The 16,192-nt window shown below is 35.9% G+C and overlaps 1 protein-coding gene and 1 long non-coding RNA gene across 2 annotated transcripts in view; one reads left to right on the forward strand and one right to left on the reverse strand.

The window, feature by feature from the left end:
- The window catches only part of LOC120518986, a 29,425-nt gene extending 25,813 nt beyond the window's left edge, over positions 1-3,612 (reverse strand). The window contains exon 1 of the long non-coding RNA XR_005631349.1: positions 3,139-3,612. This is a non-coding gene — a long non-coding RNA (uncharacterized LOC120518986). The remainder of the gene's footprint in view (positions 1-3,138) is intronic.
- Positions 3,613-9,259: 5,647 nt separating this feature from the next.
- Positions 9,260-12,699, forward strand: nkx2.1 (NK2 homeobox 1). Its single transcript, XM_039742040.1, has 2 exons — positions 9,260-10,132; positions 11,422-12,699. Exons 1-2 carry the CDS (start codon positions 9,757-9,759, stop codon positions 12,093-12,095), a joined length of 1,050 nt encoding a protein of 349 aa, XP_039597974.1. The 5' UTR covers positions 9,260-9,756; the 3' UTR covers positions 12,096-12,699.
- The last annotated feature ends 3,493 nt before the right edge of the window (positions 12,700-16,192 follow it).

Genomic DNA, 16,192 nt, shown 5'->3' on the forward strand with positions numbered 1-16,192 from the left:
CAGTCAATCATATGATGCATCCAGAGATGTGAGAAAGCATAGCATTTTTGAAACTCAAACAAGTTTGGTTGTTTTTCTCTGACCTCTCACATTCACTCAGAAAACTGCTGCACACTGGGAGTTTTTAGTTTATCATACCACCCTCTGTAAACTATAGAGACTGTGGGCTGTAAGCATTTTAGGAGAGCAGCTGTTTGAGATGCTAGAAACACCATCTCCGCTCTTAAAAAAAATAATACTCCTAAAATGGCATCTTACTGGGTTGTTTGGTTCCTTATAAAACCATTACTTGAAAAAGAACTATTTCATTCTGGGAAAAGCTCTTTCCATATGAAACTGGCCTTTTCCTCTTTGAAAAGATTCCGGACATGTAAACAAAACAGAACACTTTAATGTGTAGTACGCAACCTAGAAGGATACCAACAGATGAGGAAAACCTGAACTTAGCTTATGTAATTGTAAAGAGCGAGAGTCCTTTTAAAATCATGAACCCAATGTTATTTCACAAATCAATTATGATAATCCAATGATAATAAGTAACTACATAGATATTGTAGCTGCGTTTTTCCAAAGTTACCAAAGTTCAGCAGCTCTAACTCAAAAAATGGGATTCAACAAAAGCCTGATATGCAGAAATGATTCCGAAGACAAAATATCTTTGTTTTTAAAAGTTTAGTCAAGTTTCAAAGTAAAACAGTTCACACAAAAAAGAAAATTAAAAAAGCAAAAAAAGGGAAAAAATTTGTGTTAAGAAAAGTTCAGTTCTAAGCTTAATCTTGTTACATCTCAAATTGTTACTATATACTTATTTCTGAAACATTTCAAAACGTTCAGAAAACTGTATGCTTATCCCATCTCTGAGTAGAAAACGGGTCTTTTAAGTCCTTATGTACTGGGACCTGAGCTTATTATCACACTGTTTCTCAGTTATAACAAGAAGGTTCTCTCTTACTAACTTATAGGGGGAAAAAACCATACCATAAGCTAGGACTATGGAAGAAATTAATAATCTATTCAAATTAAGCAAACATTAATACGAGTTTAACTAAAAACTTTAGCTTTCTAAAATTGGCTCTTACAGATATATATAGAACTATTCTATACTCAGCTGCTTACATTAGAAAATGAGGAGCCACTTCAACCACAACTGATGTGCCAAATCCACATGGCATATAAGATGGCAGCCATTTTTGCACTAATATGCTCACCACACTTTGACTATTAGGTGGTGAAATGGTGAGAGATAGATAGATAGATAGATAGATAGATAGATAGATAGATAGATACTTTATTAATCCCAAGGGGAAATTCACAATTAATTATTAATTAATTAATTATTAATTAATTAGTCAATTAAAGGAAAAATTTGTGATTTCTTCCTGGAACCTTCACATGGATGGCTCTTTTGGGAACCAAGAATAATTCCTCTATGGCATTGATCTTAAGATCTACTCTGGCACCTTTATTTTTAAGAGTGTTCACAATAAGCAGTCATACTACAGTTAAAATCACTTTGGAGAGGTCTTGGCTATTGCAATGTTTGGTCCAACGACTAAATATCTTGGCCATGTCTGTAGTACTAGGGTGTTGTACCATGTTAGCCATATGCAAGCTTTCGAGGCAACTCAGGCCCCTTCTTCAGGTAAGATGTCATACAGAAACAGGAAACTTCAGTTTCTGTATTACATCTTACCTGAAGAAGGGGCCTGAGTTGCCTCGAATGCTTGCATATTGTAATCTATTTAGTTAGCCAATAAAAGGTGTCATTTTGCTTGGCTTTTCTCTTGGCCATGTCTGTAATGCTATACATATATATAGGGCTGGTGCCTGCACCATTAAGGCAAATTATGCTTTCACCTATAGGGTATGATAAATGATAATGGTCTGAACGGGTTAGCTACCTCACAGTCAGTTGGTGCACTGATAAGCTTGATCTAAAGCACATAGCATCGGCACTGTATATACAGTATACTGAGTTGAAAGCTTCTTGGAGGAGCAAGTTACTTGTATTGATGAGTGGATGGCCCTATTAAAGTGTCTACAGTATGTACATGTGTACTGCTTATATTTATTTTGAATGTATGGATCTAAATCCTCTTTTAACTCATGAAGCACACACATCTGTTTCACAAATCTATAGCTTTTGAACAACCAACATGATGACTACCAGGTATGCCAAAATAAAATCATCTAAAGAAGTAACAGCAAATTACTGTTTCATGCTAAATCATAATTTGGATGTCAAACCCTGAGGTTGTGGGTTCAAATCCTGCTATTGATATTGTGTGAACAAAAGCAAGTCATTTAACCTGCCTGTGCTCTAAATGAAGAAAAAACAGAAACACAAGAAATGTAAGCAATTGAATCTCAAATGTTAAAAGTCACCTTGGATAAAGGCTTCAGGCCACTAAGTAAAATATAATTTTAATGTAAAATGAATAAAGCAGCAAAGCCCTTGACATCATCTCAGAAGACAGTCACATAAGCATCTGATAACAGATGGATATCAAATTCCGTGCAAAAAATTTACAACATCTTTTTTCCATTATTTATGCGTCATTTTGGTCCAAAGAGCATTACACTGGTGCATCTTTCCGAGCACCGTTTCTCCTGGAGGGTCCTACTCCTCCATAAGGAGTGCCCTTTGACGTGGATGTGAACTTTTTTTCTCTGTTGCCTATTGCTAATGTGATCATTTGGTTGTTTTCTCAGATGTTATTGTTTGTGCTATGTTCACCAAAAATGTCGAGGTTCTTTATTACCTTAACTCCAAAAATGTCGACAGTTCAAGCCTTATACTTAAATGAATAAATATACCCAACATTCCCCACGGTTTTACCTTATTTCGTTTGTTTTCCTATAGGTACCTTTATGACAGTGAGTTCGCATGTATTCAGCAGAAGCCAACACCATCTACCGAGCGAGTTCCATGTATTATTTGACTTGTCGTAGGCTATGTACATTGTGATATATTTTATTTTTTTACAAACCTACTGATATATGGTCACATTCATGTACGCATTTTGGTTTCTGCAAACACGGATGTATTAATTACACTTTCCTTACGTTATACATTGTCTGATATTACTTTCTGTGAATTGTGGTAATTATACTAACACTGAATGAGGTTATATTTACCTTTAGAAGATGTTGTAATTTCCGTGTCCATCCATTGTCAACTCGCTTGACTCCTTATCGGTGCCTGGATGCCTCCTGTGTTGAATTAACATGTTCGCCCCCTATTGGCGAAAGGTGTATCGTCAGCTTCTCATGTGAGCAGGACGAGCACGCGACTGGTCTGCGAAACGCGGACGTTTTAACTGCCCCAGTTCCCGGCATTGGAAGTATTTCTAAAACGCAATGGATAAGTTCAGAGTTTTGTCTTTTAATATTTTAATTCCTTATATATTTCAAGATTATACAGATATTTTGTGATACGTCTGGCTTGACGTTTGCACTTTCTTCCAGTTTATGTTGGTTTATAACCCGATCACTCTCATTTAATTCCACAGAGATGCGTATTAGTTTAATTGCCAAGTTTAAATTGTGCAGATATACGTGGGTGTAGGAGAGCGACATGTGATAGCACCTGTTGAGACTAAAGCCGCCTGGACTGTCACCAGCATCCCCCGACCGTCAACTGTGTCAGCAGCCAAGAAAAGGCAGGGATTGATTTTTCTTAATCACATTATATTAAGACGTTCTGAAGATAAAGTAAGAAGGTTCCTTTTATTAAAGCCACATAAATGTGATCCCGATAATGTTATTAATTCTAAAATTATGTTCACCCAACCACCCATTTTTAATCCGGTAATTTATTTAAGTATCGCTCTGAGCCGACACCAATCCGTTTTTATATTGGTATACAAATAACAACAAATGCGCATAGAGTACGTGTAGTTTTTCAAGGAGCTGAAAGAGGTCGCTGCAAGCCTCAAAGTTTAAGGCGCCGAATGAAAAGAATAGTTTAGTCCTCTAAAGGTGAAATAAAAATACATTGTGGAGCAAAAATGTCAACTTTTTATTCATATTTATTGCTTCTGAATCGCAAGACGACTTACTAATGACGTATCATTGTGCTGTTTTTAAAATACATAACACAGTAGTTAGAGTTAATAAATGACAACATTTTTCAACTTAAGTGGCGATTAAAAAAGAAAGAAAGTTAAAGGAAATGTCTGTGCTTTTTATGAGCGGTTAGTTCAAGAGTACTTTAAGAGGTCGGTACCATCTGTAAAACATATTAATGTATATGTTATGTATTTATTTAAACTACGAAAACGAACTGAATACGTTTGTTAAATGATCATTCAATGATAAGTTGCTTTTCAAGCAACGTTTCACGATGAATGTAAACATTAACCAGGAATTCTCTAATGCATTTTCCTCATTCTTCTCAATCATCAATTGTGAGCTACTGGATTATTAATCGCTCATAATATCACCTAATGGGAAAAAGCACACGGAAACCGTTTACTCTACTTTATTACTGTGTATATGTAGCTTCATCCTATTGAAGTCTTTGTAAATGAAAAGAAAAAAAAATAATAATAACAATAAACAATACAAGTATGTTTGACTTCATTGTATTACAGTCTATGTAAATAATAAATAGGCATATATATACACTTTATATATATGTATATATACTGCATATGTGTGTGTATAACGTAATATACATATTACACAAAGCTGCCATAGACTAATTTAAACATACAAACAGAATTTACACTACGTATTATGCAAACATTGTAATGTTACCAAAATATTTTTACTTTACTCTGGCGTCTTGGCAATCATATTCCGTTGAGGTATTTTTTTTTTTTATTATCTTTCAGTAATTAATAATTAATATAAACTTTTCATTAAGATCTTGTCCATTTTTTGTACTTCTATCCACCTATGACCCACTATAAATAAGGAAAGGACTACGTGAATTTGAAACAGCTGATTTTTTTTCCAGTAAGAAAGTGCCTCAAAACTGTTTTTTTTTCTTTAAGCAATAATTAAAATGCATTTAAAAATGTAAATAATAATAATAATTATTATTATCATTATTATCGATCCATCCATTATCCAACCCGCTATATCCTAACTACAGGGTCTCGGGGGTCTGCTGGAGCCAATCCCAGTTATTATTATTATTACTATTGTTATTATTATTATTATTGTTATTATTATTATTGTTATTATTATTATAGTAATATCAATAATAATAAATGGAGTCAGAAAATGGCAATGAGTAAATAGGAGGCAAGCGACGAATATGTATATTTTAAAATTCGTTTTGTCTTTTATATGCATCTTTCTTAAGGGAGCCTAAATGGTACGTATTACTTCTGTTAATATTATTATTATTATTATTGCAGTTATTTGTTGGTTTACTAGAAAGCGAGTTATACAATGGTGTTTAGCAGACTATTTAATGAAAAGTAATTCTGCATGAGGCAGTACAGTTCATATAGTTTTAAATATTTCAGTGTATCGTTTTTTTACTAATCAGATTTTTGATGACCGGTCTCCTTGCAGCAGTACACGAGCTGCCTATCCTGCTCCTAATCTTTTTTTTTTCTTAGGGTTGAAGGGTCTCAAGACGATGTGCTTCTTTGGTGCCCTTTGCGCACGCTGCACGTTTATAAGCTTTTAATAATTGTGTAACTATAGATTAAAAAACGCCTGCCAAATCATAATACGCCTCTAAAATTATACTCTCGTGTGCTGTTTACTTCGTACACCAAACAGTACACCTAGACAATAATTAGGTTAGAAAATGACAAGAACGCTATTTTAAAACTTTAACCAATAATTTGTTATAAAAGTATTCAGGTGCTGAGGTTTTTTCAGTGTTGCCATATACTTGGGTTGCTTAGCTGTTTTACTTTTGGCTTGCGATAGAACGTATTAAAATCATTCACTCTTTGCTTAAGTAACATGCTTGGTTAGTGTGTAAATGGACAAGCAGGTAAAGAAATAAAGTTTGAGCAAGTTACGCTCTTTCCTATAAATAACTAAATTTAAAAAATCGAACAGGGGGTTTTACTTTGATGTTGTGAGTGTTCATTTTAACACTTCTATACAAATTTAATGTGATTTCATGAACAAATAAAATGGATCCAAGGTAGGGAGTAAAAAAATGTGAGAATAAAATGCGTGTATGCATCTCTATAAACACGTTACGCTTGTATGATTAAATAGTGTTAGAAAAGCAGTCTTTAAAATTAACAGGAATCGGATTTCTTACTGCCAAATAATTAAAGTTGTTTTACTGTGCAAGTGTATGATTTTACATTACATAAAATGTTATAACTTCTAATGAAGTATAGTTTGTATTGGAAAATTATATATTGCTGATTTACCAAGCAAAAGCGACAAAAATAAATCTATTACGTAAGATATACCAAATCCAGTAGAACTGTACTTAAATGAGGATATAGTTACGTGTACTGGGAGACTTTTTATGCGTTTATATTTAGAAACAAGCAAATGCTTGCAATGAACAACTTTTCTGATCGCCGGCTTCAACTAAGATATGCACCATGTTAAAAAGTTACACCTCCCAATTCCCAGCCTTTGTCTTCGCTGTGTTGCATTTTATATATATAAATAATTGTAATGTGCATAAATGATATTTCAGATTCCCAAGCATACCAACACAAGCAAAAGACGCCTTTATATTTGGCGACTGCAAAGATGCTTATAAGGCAGGTCAGCAAGTCAGCACCAATCTTGAACAGTGGCGGCGTTGGAACTGAGCTGTGCTTTTGTTGTTTTTGCCAGAGCCTCGTTTAAAGAAATATAGTTTCTTAAAGGGGGACAGTTCTTTCATATTGGATTATTATGAGAAAAAAGTAACACTGAACATTAGGTGATACCAAGTCACATTGCAATATTCCATAACATAAAACAGCAGGACGCGGTGAGAATTATGATAACCAAATACTACATTTATGTGAAATAGAAGCAGAGCACATACACTCACGTATGCGGTTTCCAGAAACATTGCAATGTTTGAAATTTGTGTTTAATATATTCCTGCTCGGATTGTATAATTATTTATTATGACTAACTCCGCGTTGTTTTTTCTTCCACGTAAAACAAAAAGACAGACAGACAGACAGACAGACAGACAGATAGATAGATAGATAGATAGATAGATAGATAGATAGATAGATAGATAGATAGATAGATAGATAGATACGTGGTGACATAGTGGTTAGTCGCTTGGGCTGCTCGCCTTTAGTCCGCAGCACAAGTCCTATGAGTGTGACCCAAGTCTATAAGTTAGTTTGTTGAATCCGGGTATCCCGTTCAGTGTTTTTTTTTTTTTTAAGGAAATGCAATACTAGTAAAAACAACTCTTACGCATTCACATAATTTTGGCAATTTTATCTAATTTATTAGTTATACGATTTCCATTTTTGCAGAAACAATACTTTTAATTGTCATTAAGGAATTCGCTTTGAAGGATCAAACGCATTTTAACAAAATTCGTAGCGTCTTAAGTTGAATTTCGTTAATGCACGTTTAGCCTTTTGCTAATTGATGGATATCTGTCCTTTAAATCTTTTAGAGTTAAACTTTAAGAGCCACCGACTTTATTTACACAAACAGCAGGAGTGTGGTAAAATAAAGTTTTTGTAAATCATAGAATCAATCGATAAATATAACATTACTGCAATAAAATATACATTTAGGGTGTATGGATGATGCTTTTTTTTTTAGTTGTGCAACAACATACGCATGTGCTTTTTCTCCGCACATCTCTCTTTGCAGGCTGGTCTAGTCACGCGCACTTTTCGATCTCATAAAGGTCCCCTCACCTGATGATCATCGCGTTCATCTTCTATCTATTTTATTACCACGGGTCCCGCATCAGCTGTAAGAACATTTGACTAACAGCTTCGCTCTTATTTCCACATCCAGTATTATCAAAAGAATTGTGTGTCACGTCAGAAGCCATTGAGTAGCTTTCTAGTAGCCGCGGCGAAATGTATAAAGTGTTCCGTAAAACGCTCGAAAACAGAGCTGTCCGTTCTGAGAGAGAGAGAGTGTGAGAGAGTGAGAGAGAGAGAGAGAGAGAGAGAGAGAGAGAGAGAGATATTCCAAGAACCTTACTTTGTATGCTATCCCTCCTGTAGCTTAACTTCTTTTGAGAGCTTTACCACCTGTGACCCACAGGCAGGACGGGGTTATTCGATCAAGAAGGCTGCAGTGGTACACCGAAATATGACTTGCAGAATAAAATAACTACACCGCCAATGCTATAGCTGCAAACTGCACAGCCTGTTTTGAGCATACACGTCTTTAAGAGGAAGATACGGAGAAAACTAAATCCTTAAAATTGACTATTACGTGGTACTATAAAGTCTAATTTACCAATCTCCTAATATAATTGATTAGATAGATAGATAGATAGATAGATAGATAGATAGATAGATAGATAGATAGATAGATAGATAGATAGATAGAATTTAGATATCAAATCCAGCGTCTTGTTCAAGATCTCAAATTAAAATTATTTCTGAATGAATGCCCATGCCTCTTTTTGCCTTTATAATGAAAGGGGCACATGGGATCCAACTGAAGTCCGGATGCGAGCTCAGTACATCCTGGTGCTGAAGTACAGTGGAGGCCGGAGGGCTGTACTTGAAAGATGTTAACTCTCAGACGAACACCTTCTTTCTCCTGGAAAGCCCTTTGGCCGCTCAATAAGAACCTCTGCATTGAGGCGAAATGATCCTTAAGTCCTAATATCAAGTAAAGTCAGAATGCGGCCGGTCAATTAGGCTGCCACTTTACCAAGAGATATTTAGATTTTTCCCTGTGTAGCAAGAGCACTTTTGCATTTTTAAGTACGATCAAGCATAATGCAAACACAAATTACAAGTGCAATCGCTGGATGGCTCTTGGATGCATTAAAAGTCAAAGGTTCAACAGCACCTTTGAAATCGTTTGTAATATTAAGTGGTATGACTAAACGTTTACTAAATCATAACGCTCATTTATATAAATAGATTCAAATGATAGGGAGAGATAAATAGACAAATTAGTCAGAACCATCCAAGGCATTTGAAATTAACCATTTAGGAGTGCAACTTTGGACACATCTAAAGTTGATGAAGAACCGAGAGGGTTTCTTTACGTGTTATAGTTTTAAATGGATATCATTCTCGTGAAATGTTCATTCAAGAAATAAACGTATTAAAATAACCGCGAAAACAAAATAAAAAAATGACTGTTATTAAAAGCGTGTGTATGGCAACATGAAATGTGATTTAATAAATAAAATAATAGCAACAGTAGCATAATCAGTCAAACGAAATTACAGGTGATTTGGTAGAAGCCTCGTGTGGTTGCTTTGCGGGATTTTGCGTAATGCTAACTTAAGTCGCATCTGCTCATTTAGCATTACCTTCAGGATACAGAAATTTGACAAGCGAAAAGTTCAAGGTGTTTACCTTGTCATGAGCACGTAAGCTAATTATCCTGGGCAGAGATGTGGAGAGGGACCCATTGTCTTGTTGCCCTGGCTTCCTATGCTCCGCCTCTGGTGGCAGCCTTAAACCTGGCGCCTGGCTAAAACAAACGAAAGGCAGCTCAGAGTCTCCACTCAATCCAATTAAGGCGGACTTCAGCTACTCTCTTACGTGTTCATCCAACAAGATCGACGCTGAGACAACAGTACCGCGGCTTTGGCGAAAAAAAAAAAATATCTGCCTCGCCTTCTAATTTTTTTCCCCCTCCGGCCACAGAACAATGTCGATGAGCCCCAAGCATACGACTCCTTTCTCAGTTTCTGATATTTTGAGTCCCCTAGAGGAGAGCTACAAGAAAGTGAGCATGGAGGGCAACAATTTGGGGGCTCCCCTGGCAGCTTACCGGCAACCTCAGGTCTCTCAAGCAGCCATGCAGCAGCATCACATGGGGCACAACGGGACGGTGCCCGCCACCTACCACATGGCAGCCGCGGGGGTGCCGCAGCTTTCTCACACAGCCATGGGGGGCTACTGCAACGGTAATCTGGGAAATCTGGCCAACATGAGCGAGCTTCCGCCTTACCAAGAGAGCATGAGGAACAGCGCCTCGGCAACTGGCTGGTACGGGGCAAACCCAGACCCACGTTTCTCTACAAGTAAGTGTGCATCACAAGCTGACGCCGACTTAGACTGTGGGGTTTTGTGTGTGAGAAAGACACTTGGAAAGGACAGGGAGTCGGTTAAAGTTCAACAAAAGAACTGACCAGATATGTTTAAAGAGGGTTGGAAGAGGACAGGAAAGGAGCAGGCAACAAATCGTGCCAGCATGTGAAAAGAAAGTAATATAGACTGTGGGCACAAATGGCATACTTCGACAATTAATAAAAGTGAAAGGAGACCTTGTTCATGTCCAACGGCTATCAGTGCACAACAGACTTAAAATCAGTTTTATATCATATTAATGAACACTTACACATTGTGCACTGTCAGAATTATGGGTATCGCCCAGTGCTGAAATCAATTTCTAACATTAAACTTTTTTGCTTTTTTTCTATCGAGTAAACTGTAATGTTTTGTGCGCTCATTTTCGTAAAATTTCGCTGTATATATGCCTATTATTTATTGTAACGCTGGCTGAATAGAAACAGACGAGTGTAACAATATACTGTATATATATTTTTAATTTACACCTACAAACAAATATCATTTTCTAATCCGACGCTTCAAATAAAAAAAGCAGTTATCTTAAAATTGAACCGTCCTAAAAGTAAAAAATATCATTTAGGTAATTGCAAGAAACTATATGTTGTTTATCCGCTTGTATATTTTTTTTAGTTTGATATTTATTTGAATTACTTATTAATTATTTGCATTAGTATATATTGAAAAAAAAAAAACTTTACTTACTCATTATTCCAATTCAAGATTTCATTTTTCATTAATCAATCATCACATTATATATGTTTTGAGAGATATATATATATATATATATATATATATATATATATATATATATATATATATATATATATATATATATATGTTTTGAAGGTAACAAACATCAATTTACTCAATCGTTTTTAAAGGAAGGTAATTTGTCACTAGTCATGTTTCGGTGACAGTTTCTACAATTAGCTGTATTATGAAACGTTATGAGACGGTTGCAATAATTTAATCTTAAAATGGAACTTGAAACTGGATTAAGGTGCATATAACGTCGGATTTAAGAATTGTATTTACTTATTAATTTAAATTCGTGGTCCTTTTATCAGTTATCAGTTCTTTCAACATAAGTGGTGACTGGTGGGCGCATTTCTGTCAGTATATTTTCAAGAGATTGTAACACTAAATTCCATGATGTTCTTAACATTTGAGAATTTCCTTGTTTTACTATATATTAACTCGTAAGCCATTGACTTAAACTATCTCTGACTTTTCCTTCTAGTTTCTCGCTTCATGGGCCCATCCTCCGGGATGAACATGAGTGGAATGGGCAGTCTTGGCTCTCTGGCAGATGTCAGTAAAGGCATGGCACCCTTGCAGAGCACACCCAGGAGAAAACGCAGAGTACTGTTCTCTCAAGCCCAGGTATACGAATTGGAAAGGCGGTTTAAGCAACAGAAATATCTTTCGGCGCCTGAAAGGGAACATTTGGCAAGCATGATCCATCTCACTCCCACTCAGGTTAAAATCTGGTTTCAGAATCACCGGTACAAGATGAAGAGGCAAGCCAAAGACAAGGTGACACAGCAACAGATGCAGCAGGACACCAGCTCTTGTCAACAGCAGCAGCAGTCCCCAAGGCGCGTGGCGGTGCCTGTGCTTGTGAAAGACGGCAAACCCTGCCAAGGAGGCACCACAACCTCGACAACGTCCATTCAGGGTCATCACCAGCAGGCCACCGGTGCCATTTCAGTAGCGACTAATAGCTCTGGGATTGGTCAACACCAAAGCCACCAGGCTGGCAGTACGGGGCATTCGCCAGATCTCGGTCAGCATTCATCCAGCCCTTCATCGCTGCAGAGCCAGGTGTCCAGTTTGTCTCATCTAAACTCTTCTAGTTCAGATTATGGCACAGCCATGCCGTGTTCTGCACTATTATATGGTAGGACCTGGTGAGTTTTAGTATAACTGAAAAAAGATATGTGTCTCAGACGGACAGGGGCTTTCCTGCGACGCCCAAGAAAGCAATTTGCATCTCCGCGTGGATATGTAGGCGACTGCTTGTGGACCGAAAGCGACGAAGGGTCACTTTGTAAGCCAGAAATCCGTGTGGAGTTCTAAGGGGGATCTATCTTAATATGAACGAGATTTGCAGCTTCAGGAAACTTACATAGAAACCTGAATGTGTAGAAGCTGACATGTAAATACGCACCACAATGAAGAGACAAAAGGAACAAATCTAAACAGTGTTAAAAAGAAGGAGAATACCCTTCACACGCGGGCACACAAAGACATTAACTGGGTAAAATAAAGTGGTTCCGAATTTTAATAGAATTTTATGTAAAACGTAGCTGTATATTTCTGTATAAGGTTTGGAATGAAAACATAGTTTTTAGCAATATGTATATTATGTTGTAAAAAGTTTTTATGGACTTGAAAGGTTGCTTGTACTATAACTGAGTTAAATTGTTATTTGACCACGTAAGTTTCTTTTTTTTTCTCCTGTAACTTATATAGATATTTGACTGAAATATAGTCACACGAAGCTTCTAATAAATTATGAAATAAAAGTAAGGTCTATTTATTGCCCTTGATTTACATGGTTAATAAGATCGGTGCCCAACTTACAAAAAATAAATAAATAAATAAAAAAGGATATAATGTAAACTCCAGTATGTATATATTAATCGTAAATCAATATAGATTCACCCTTCACTTTGTGGGAATGTTCAGTTTCATACAGTTTTAATAAGAAAGTGTTCAGGACGTTTTATACGCATGTAAACTCTTAAAAATAAATGTGTCCGAGCGATTTTCAAAAGAACCATCCACATGAAGGTTCCAGAAGGAACCTTTATTTATTAAGATCCGTAAAAGGATTCATAAATAACCATAAATAGATGATAAAAGGTTTCTGAAATAACAATAGGATCATGAGTTTAGCGGGACTCTTGCTGCATACAATATGAGGCTGAATACAGGTTCTCTTCATCTGATAGTAACCTGTTTGTTTGCCAAGGATTTCTGTTTAATCCACATATTACGAATCCTTTCCAAGCCTACAAAAAGAAATTTCATAAGCAAAGAACCCTTCCTAGTATTTATTGGTAATTATTGAAAAGCCCAGTAAAGTGTTACTAAAGAACCGTTATGTTTAAGAGTGGTATAAACAAGGAGTATCAAGCATATGAGGAGGGGGTGGGGGGTCTGAAAGGCATATTTAGCCAAATAGTTTAGGGAAGATTTGAATAAAAAAACTATAATAATAATAAATAGTAATATTAATAATATAATTAGTATTATATATTGATATATTAGTAATATCAATAATGCACTTGTTGTTGTATAATACGCTGCGCATAGCCGAGTAACAAATATTGAATATTCTCATGTGTCTCCGAAAACAGACGTTTCCAGATACGCTTTATATAAAAACAAGACTTCAAAGGAAAAAAAGTTTCTTTTTCTTTCTTTCTTTCTTTCTTTCTTTCTTTCTTTCTTTCTTTCTTTCTTTCTTTCATAGATGGTCATATAGGTGGGAAGCGCGGCTTTGATATAATGATTAAGCTTTTTTTTTTTGGCAACTACATTTACAAAAGGGGTGTGTCGAATAGCTAAACATTTCAAACATTACACGTTATACTTCGAATAGAACAGAGAAGTGAAAACCTATTGAACACTTCAAAATAACAGAATCAACGCGCGTCCTGAAAGAGGACTTGTATTTGTCATGTAAACACAAAGTTGAAAGTGAGCTCTCTTATTAATGCCGCGCTCGTTGATGAACAAAGTCCACAGTGTGTGGCGTTAATGATTTCAGGGTGAAGACCAAGGGCACGTTAGATGATAAAGTACGTGGATATATTTTTAGAGACATGTAGCGTATTCCCCGTGACATGCTTGGTTTGTCGAACGCGTTTCAACCGTATTTATCATTAGTGTGGCATAAACAAAGCAGTGTTTCTAACCCCCCACCAGAGTTTTTGCATGCAGGCCTTGCTATAGCTGTGAAATCTGTTTATTTGTCTTCTTATCTGCGTGTAAGAAGACAGTCAGTGCTTCAGGGGTCAAAAATCTACTCGTCCAATTGGCAGAGCGCATATTTTTGATAGACTTTGATACTTCCTTTTTAACACCGAACCATACAAAGGCATTTTGACGCGTCACGCTTATGAACTGTTCCCACCCCCACCACCCAAAAAAGTAAACACATTATTAGAGGATTAAAAAAAAAAAACTACAGGGCTCAGCCGGCCTAATACTACATTATGTAATCCTTGAAGGCAATAGGTGGCTCACAGCACCTTTTAAAGTCAAAATTTTAAAAAACTATGGACATCTGTTCATATTTTAGCAGAAAAGGATATCATTTTCATATGTATTTTAGAAAACAATATAATCGCAGCCTCTTTATTGCCATTGCACTATTTTAGGATTTCTCTGTAAAGTTTATACACCCGATGAATAATTGTATTAATGGATTATTCAGTACACAATGTCTTATCTTTCTAGGCCAGTTTGAAATCAGGTTAAGTAAACTCGTTTTCCTCTCTAGCCCATGGTGCCGGCGTCTCTTAAAGTGTGTTTACCTGTGAATCATTAGAAAGGTGAGTTCTCTGCTCTTTCAGGACACAGGAGATCAAGCAAACACAATTCAAGCGCCATTTACATATCAATCAGAGCGAAATGCAAACGGTCTTATTCCTCTTGAACGTAGGAGCTATCGAAAGTTTCTTTATCTAGAAATCTATTTGAGGGACGAACCGTGAAACATCCAGAGGTAACACATCGGTACACATCTGTAAAAGCAACGGCAAGTTTATCTTTTATTTAACAAACTGGCATATGCATATCTGGGGAGATTAAATCAGGAAGTACTGGTGATTGTCATGAAAACAGGCTCATTCAATAACTGAGAAACGATGTATTCAATATTTTTCTGAATTTCTCCAGGTATAAGAATCTCAAAAACAGAGAGCTGTCTGATTAAGGTAAAGCTAATATTCCTCTGAAATAATGTCCTGATATTTATTCATATACTGACCATGAAAATTACTATTGACAATGAATTCACTTTAATTTTTTTTTTTAATAGAAGAACGATTTTCTGGTTAAAAAAGTAGTTATTTTCTTTGTGCAATTTCCTCTTCGCGTAAAGTTTGCATAAGAAAGGCATCGTCAGTTCGATTAATATGTGAATAGCAAAGCTCAATTCTTTCGAGCAATGTTGCGTCCCATAAGCAAACCATACTTATATCTAATAGGTTATTTTATATATATACGACGAAAATAATTAATTTTCACGCATTTTTTCTTTTTTTTTTCTTCTCTGTTTTGTTTTGTTTTTAAACAGTAGTTTTCATGCATCAGTAAAAGTTTTAAGTGCGCTCAACTACCGAATCTGCCCTCTACTATACTGGCTGATATATACGTGACGTGCAGAATTCTCTCGAGTAAATACTTATTTATGCAAGAAATCGGTTGCCTGCTGCAGAATAGGAAAATATGGAAGTAACCTGCTTTATTAGGTCCGGCAGAGTGCCTTAAAAGGCAGGAACAAATAGGGCCCCTCATCTCCTATTGACTGCATGTCAGCTCTTTCAGGACTACGAGGTTTTTCAAGAGGGAACAGCGAAGCAGAGGCTCACAGAGCTTGAGTTAAGAGACGTTCAGAGGAAGTATATATATATATATATATATATATATATATATATATATATATATATATATATATATATATATATATTTCATACAAGAAATAATGAAATGAATCAGCTCGAGGAATACATTTTGCTTTGCGAATATACTTCCCGCTTTATTTAATTTGTATTCAAATTAACGTTTTACAGAGACTTAGACTAGACTATCTTGTAAGAACATGCATTTAAACCTTTAAATTTAACTTGTGACTAAAACTGGATGTTGCCGCAAAATCATACCATAAATGAAAAACACAAAACTTATAGACTTGGGAACAAAAATGCCACATTTTTGCCTAACTTCTGAATTTAATATTATTTCTTCTACTACGAAATGTTCATGAAACTTTTATT

This window comes from Polypterus senegalus, chromosome 18 (assembly GCF_016835505.1).
Source record: "Polypterus senegalus isolate Bchr_013 chromosome 18, ASM1683550v1, whole genome shotgun sequence".
NCBI classification, from domain to species: domain Eukaryota; kingdom Metazoa; phylum Chordata; class Cladistia; order Polypteriformes; family Polypteridae; genus Polypterus; species Polypterus senegalus.

Excerpts from the sequence above, each read along its gene's own strand:
- nkx2.1 (XM_039742040.1), top strand. The coding sequence starts at position 9,757 with ATGTCGATGAGCCCCAAGCATACGACTCCTTTCTCAGTTTCTGATATT. Across the intron at positions 10,133-11,421 it reads AGACCCACGTTTCTCTACAA|TTTCTCGCTTCATGGGCCCA; the intron begins GTAAGTGTGCAT and ends TTTTCCTTCTAG.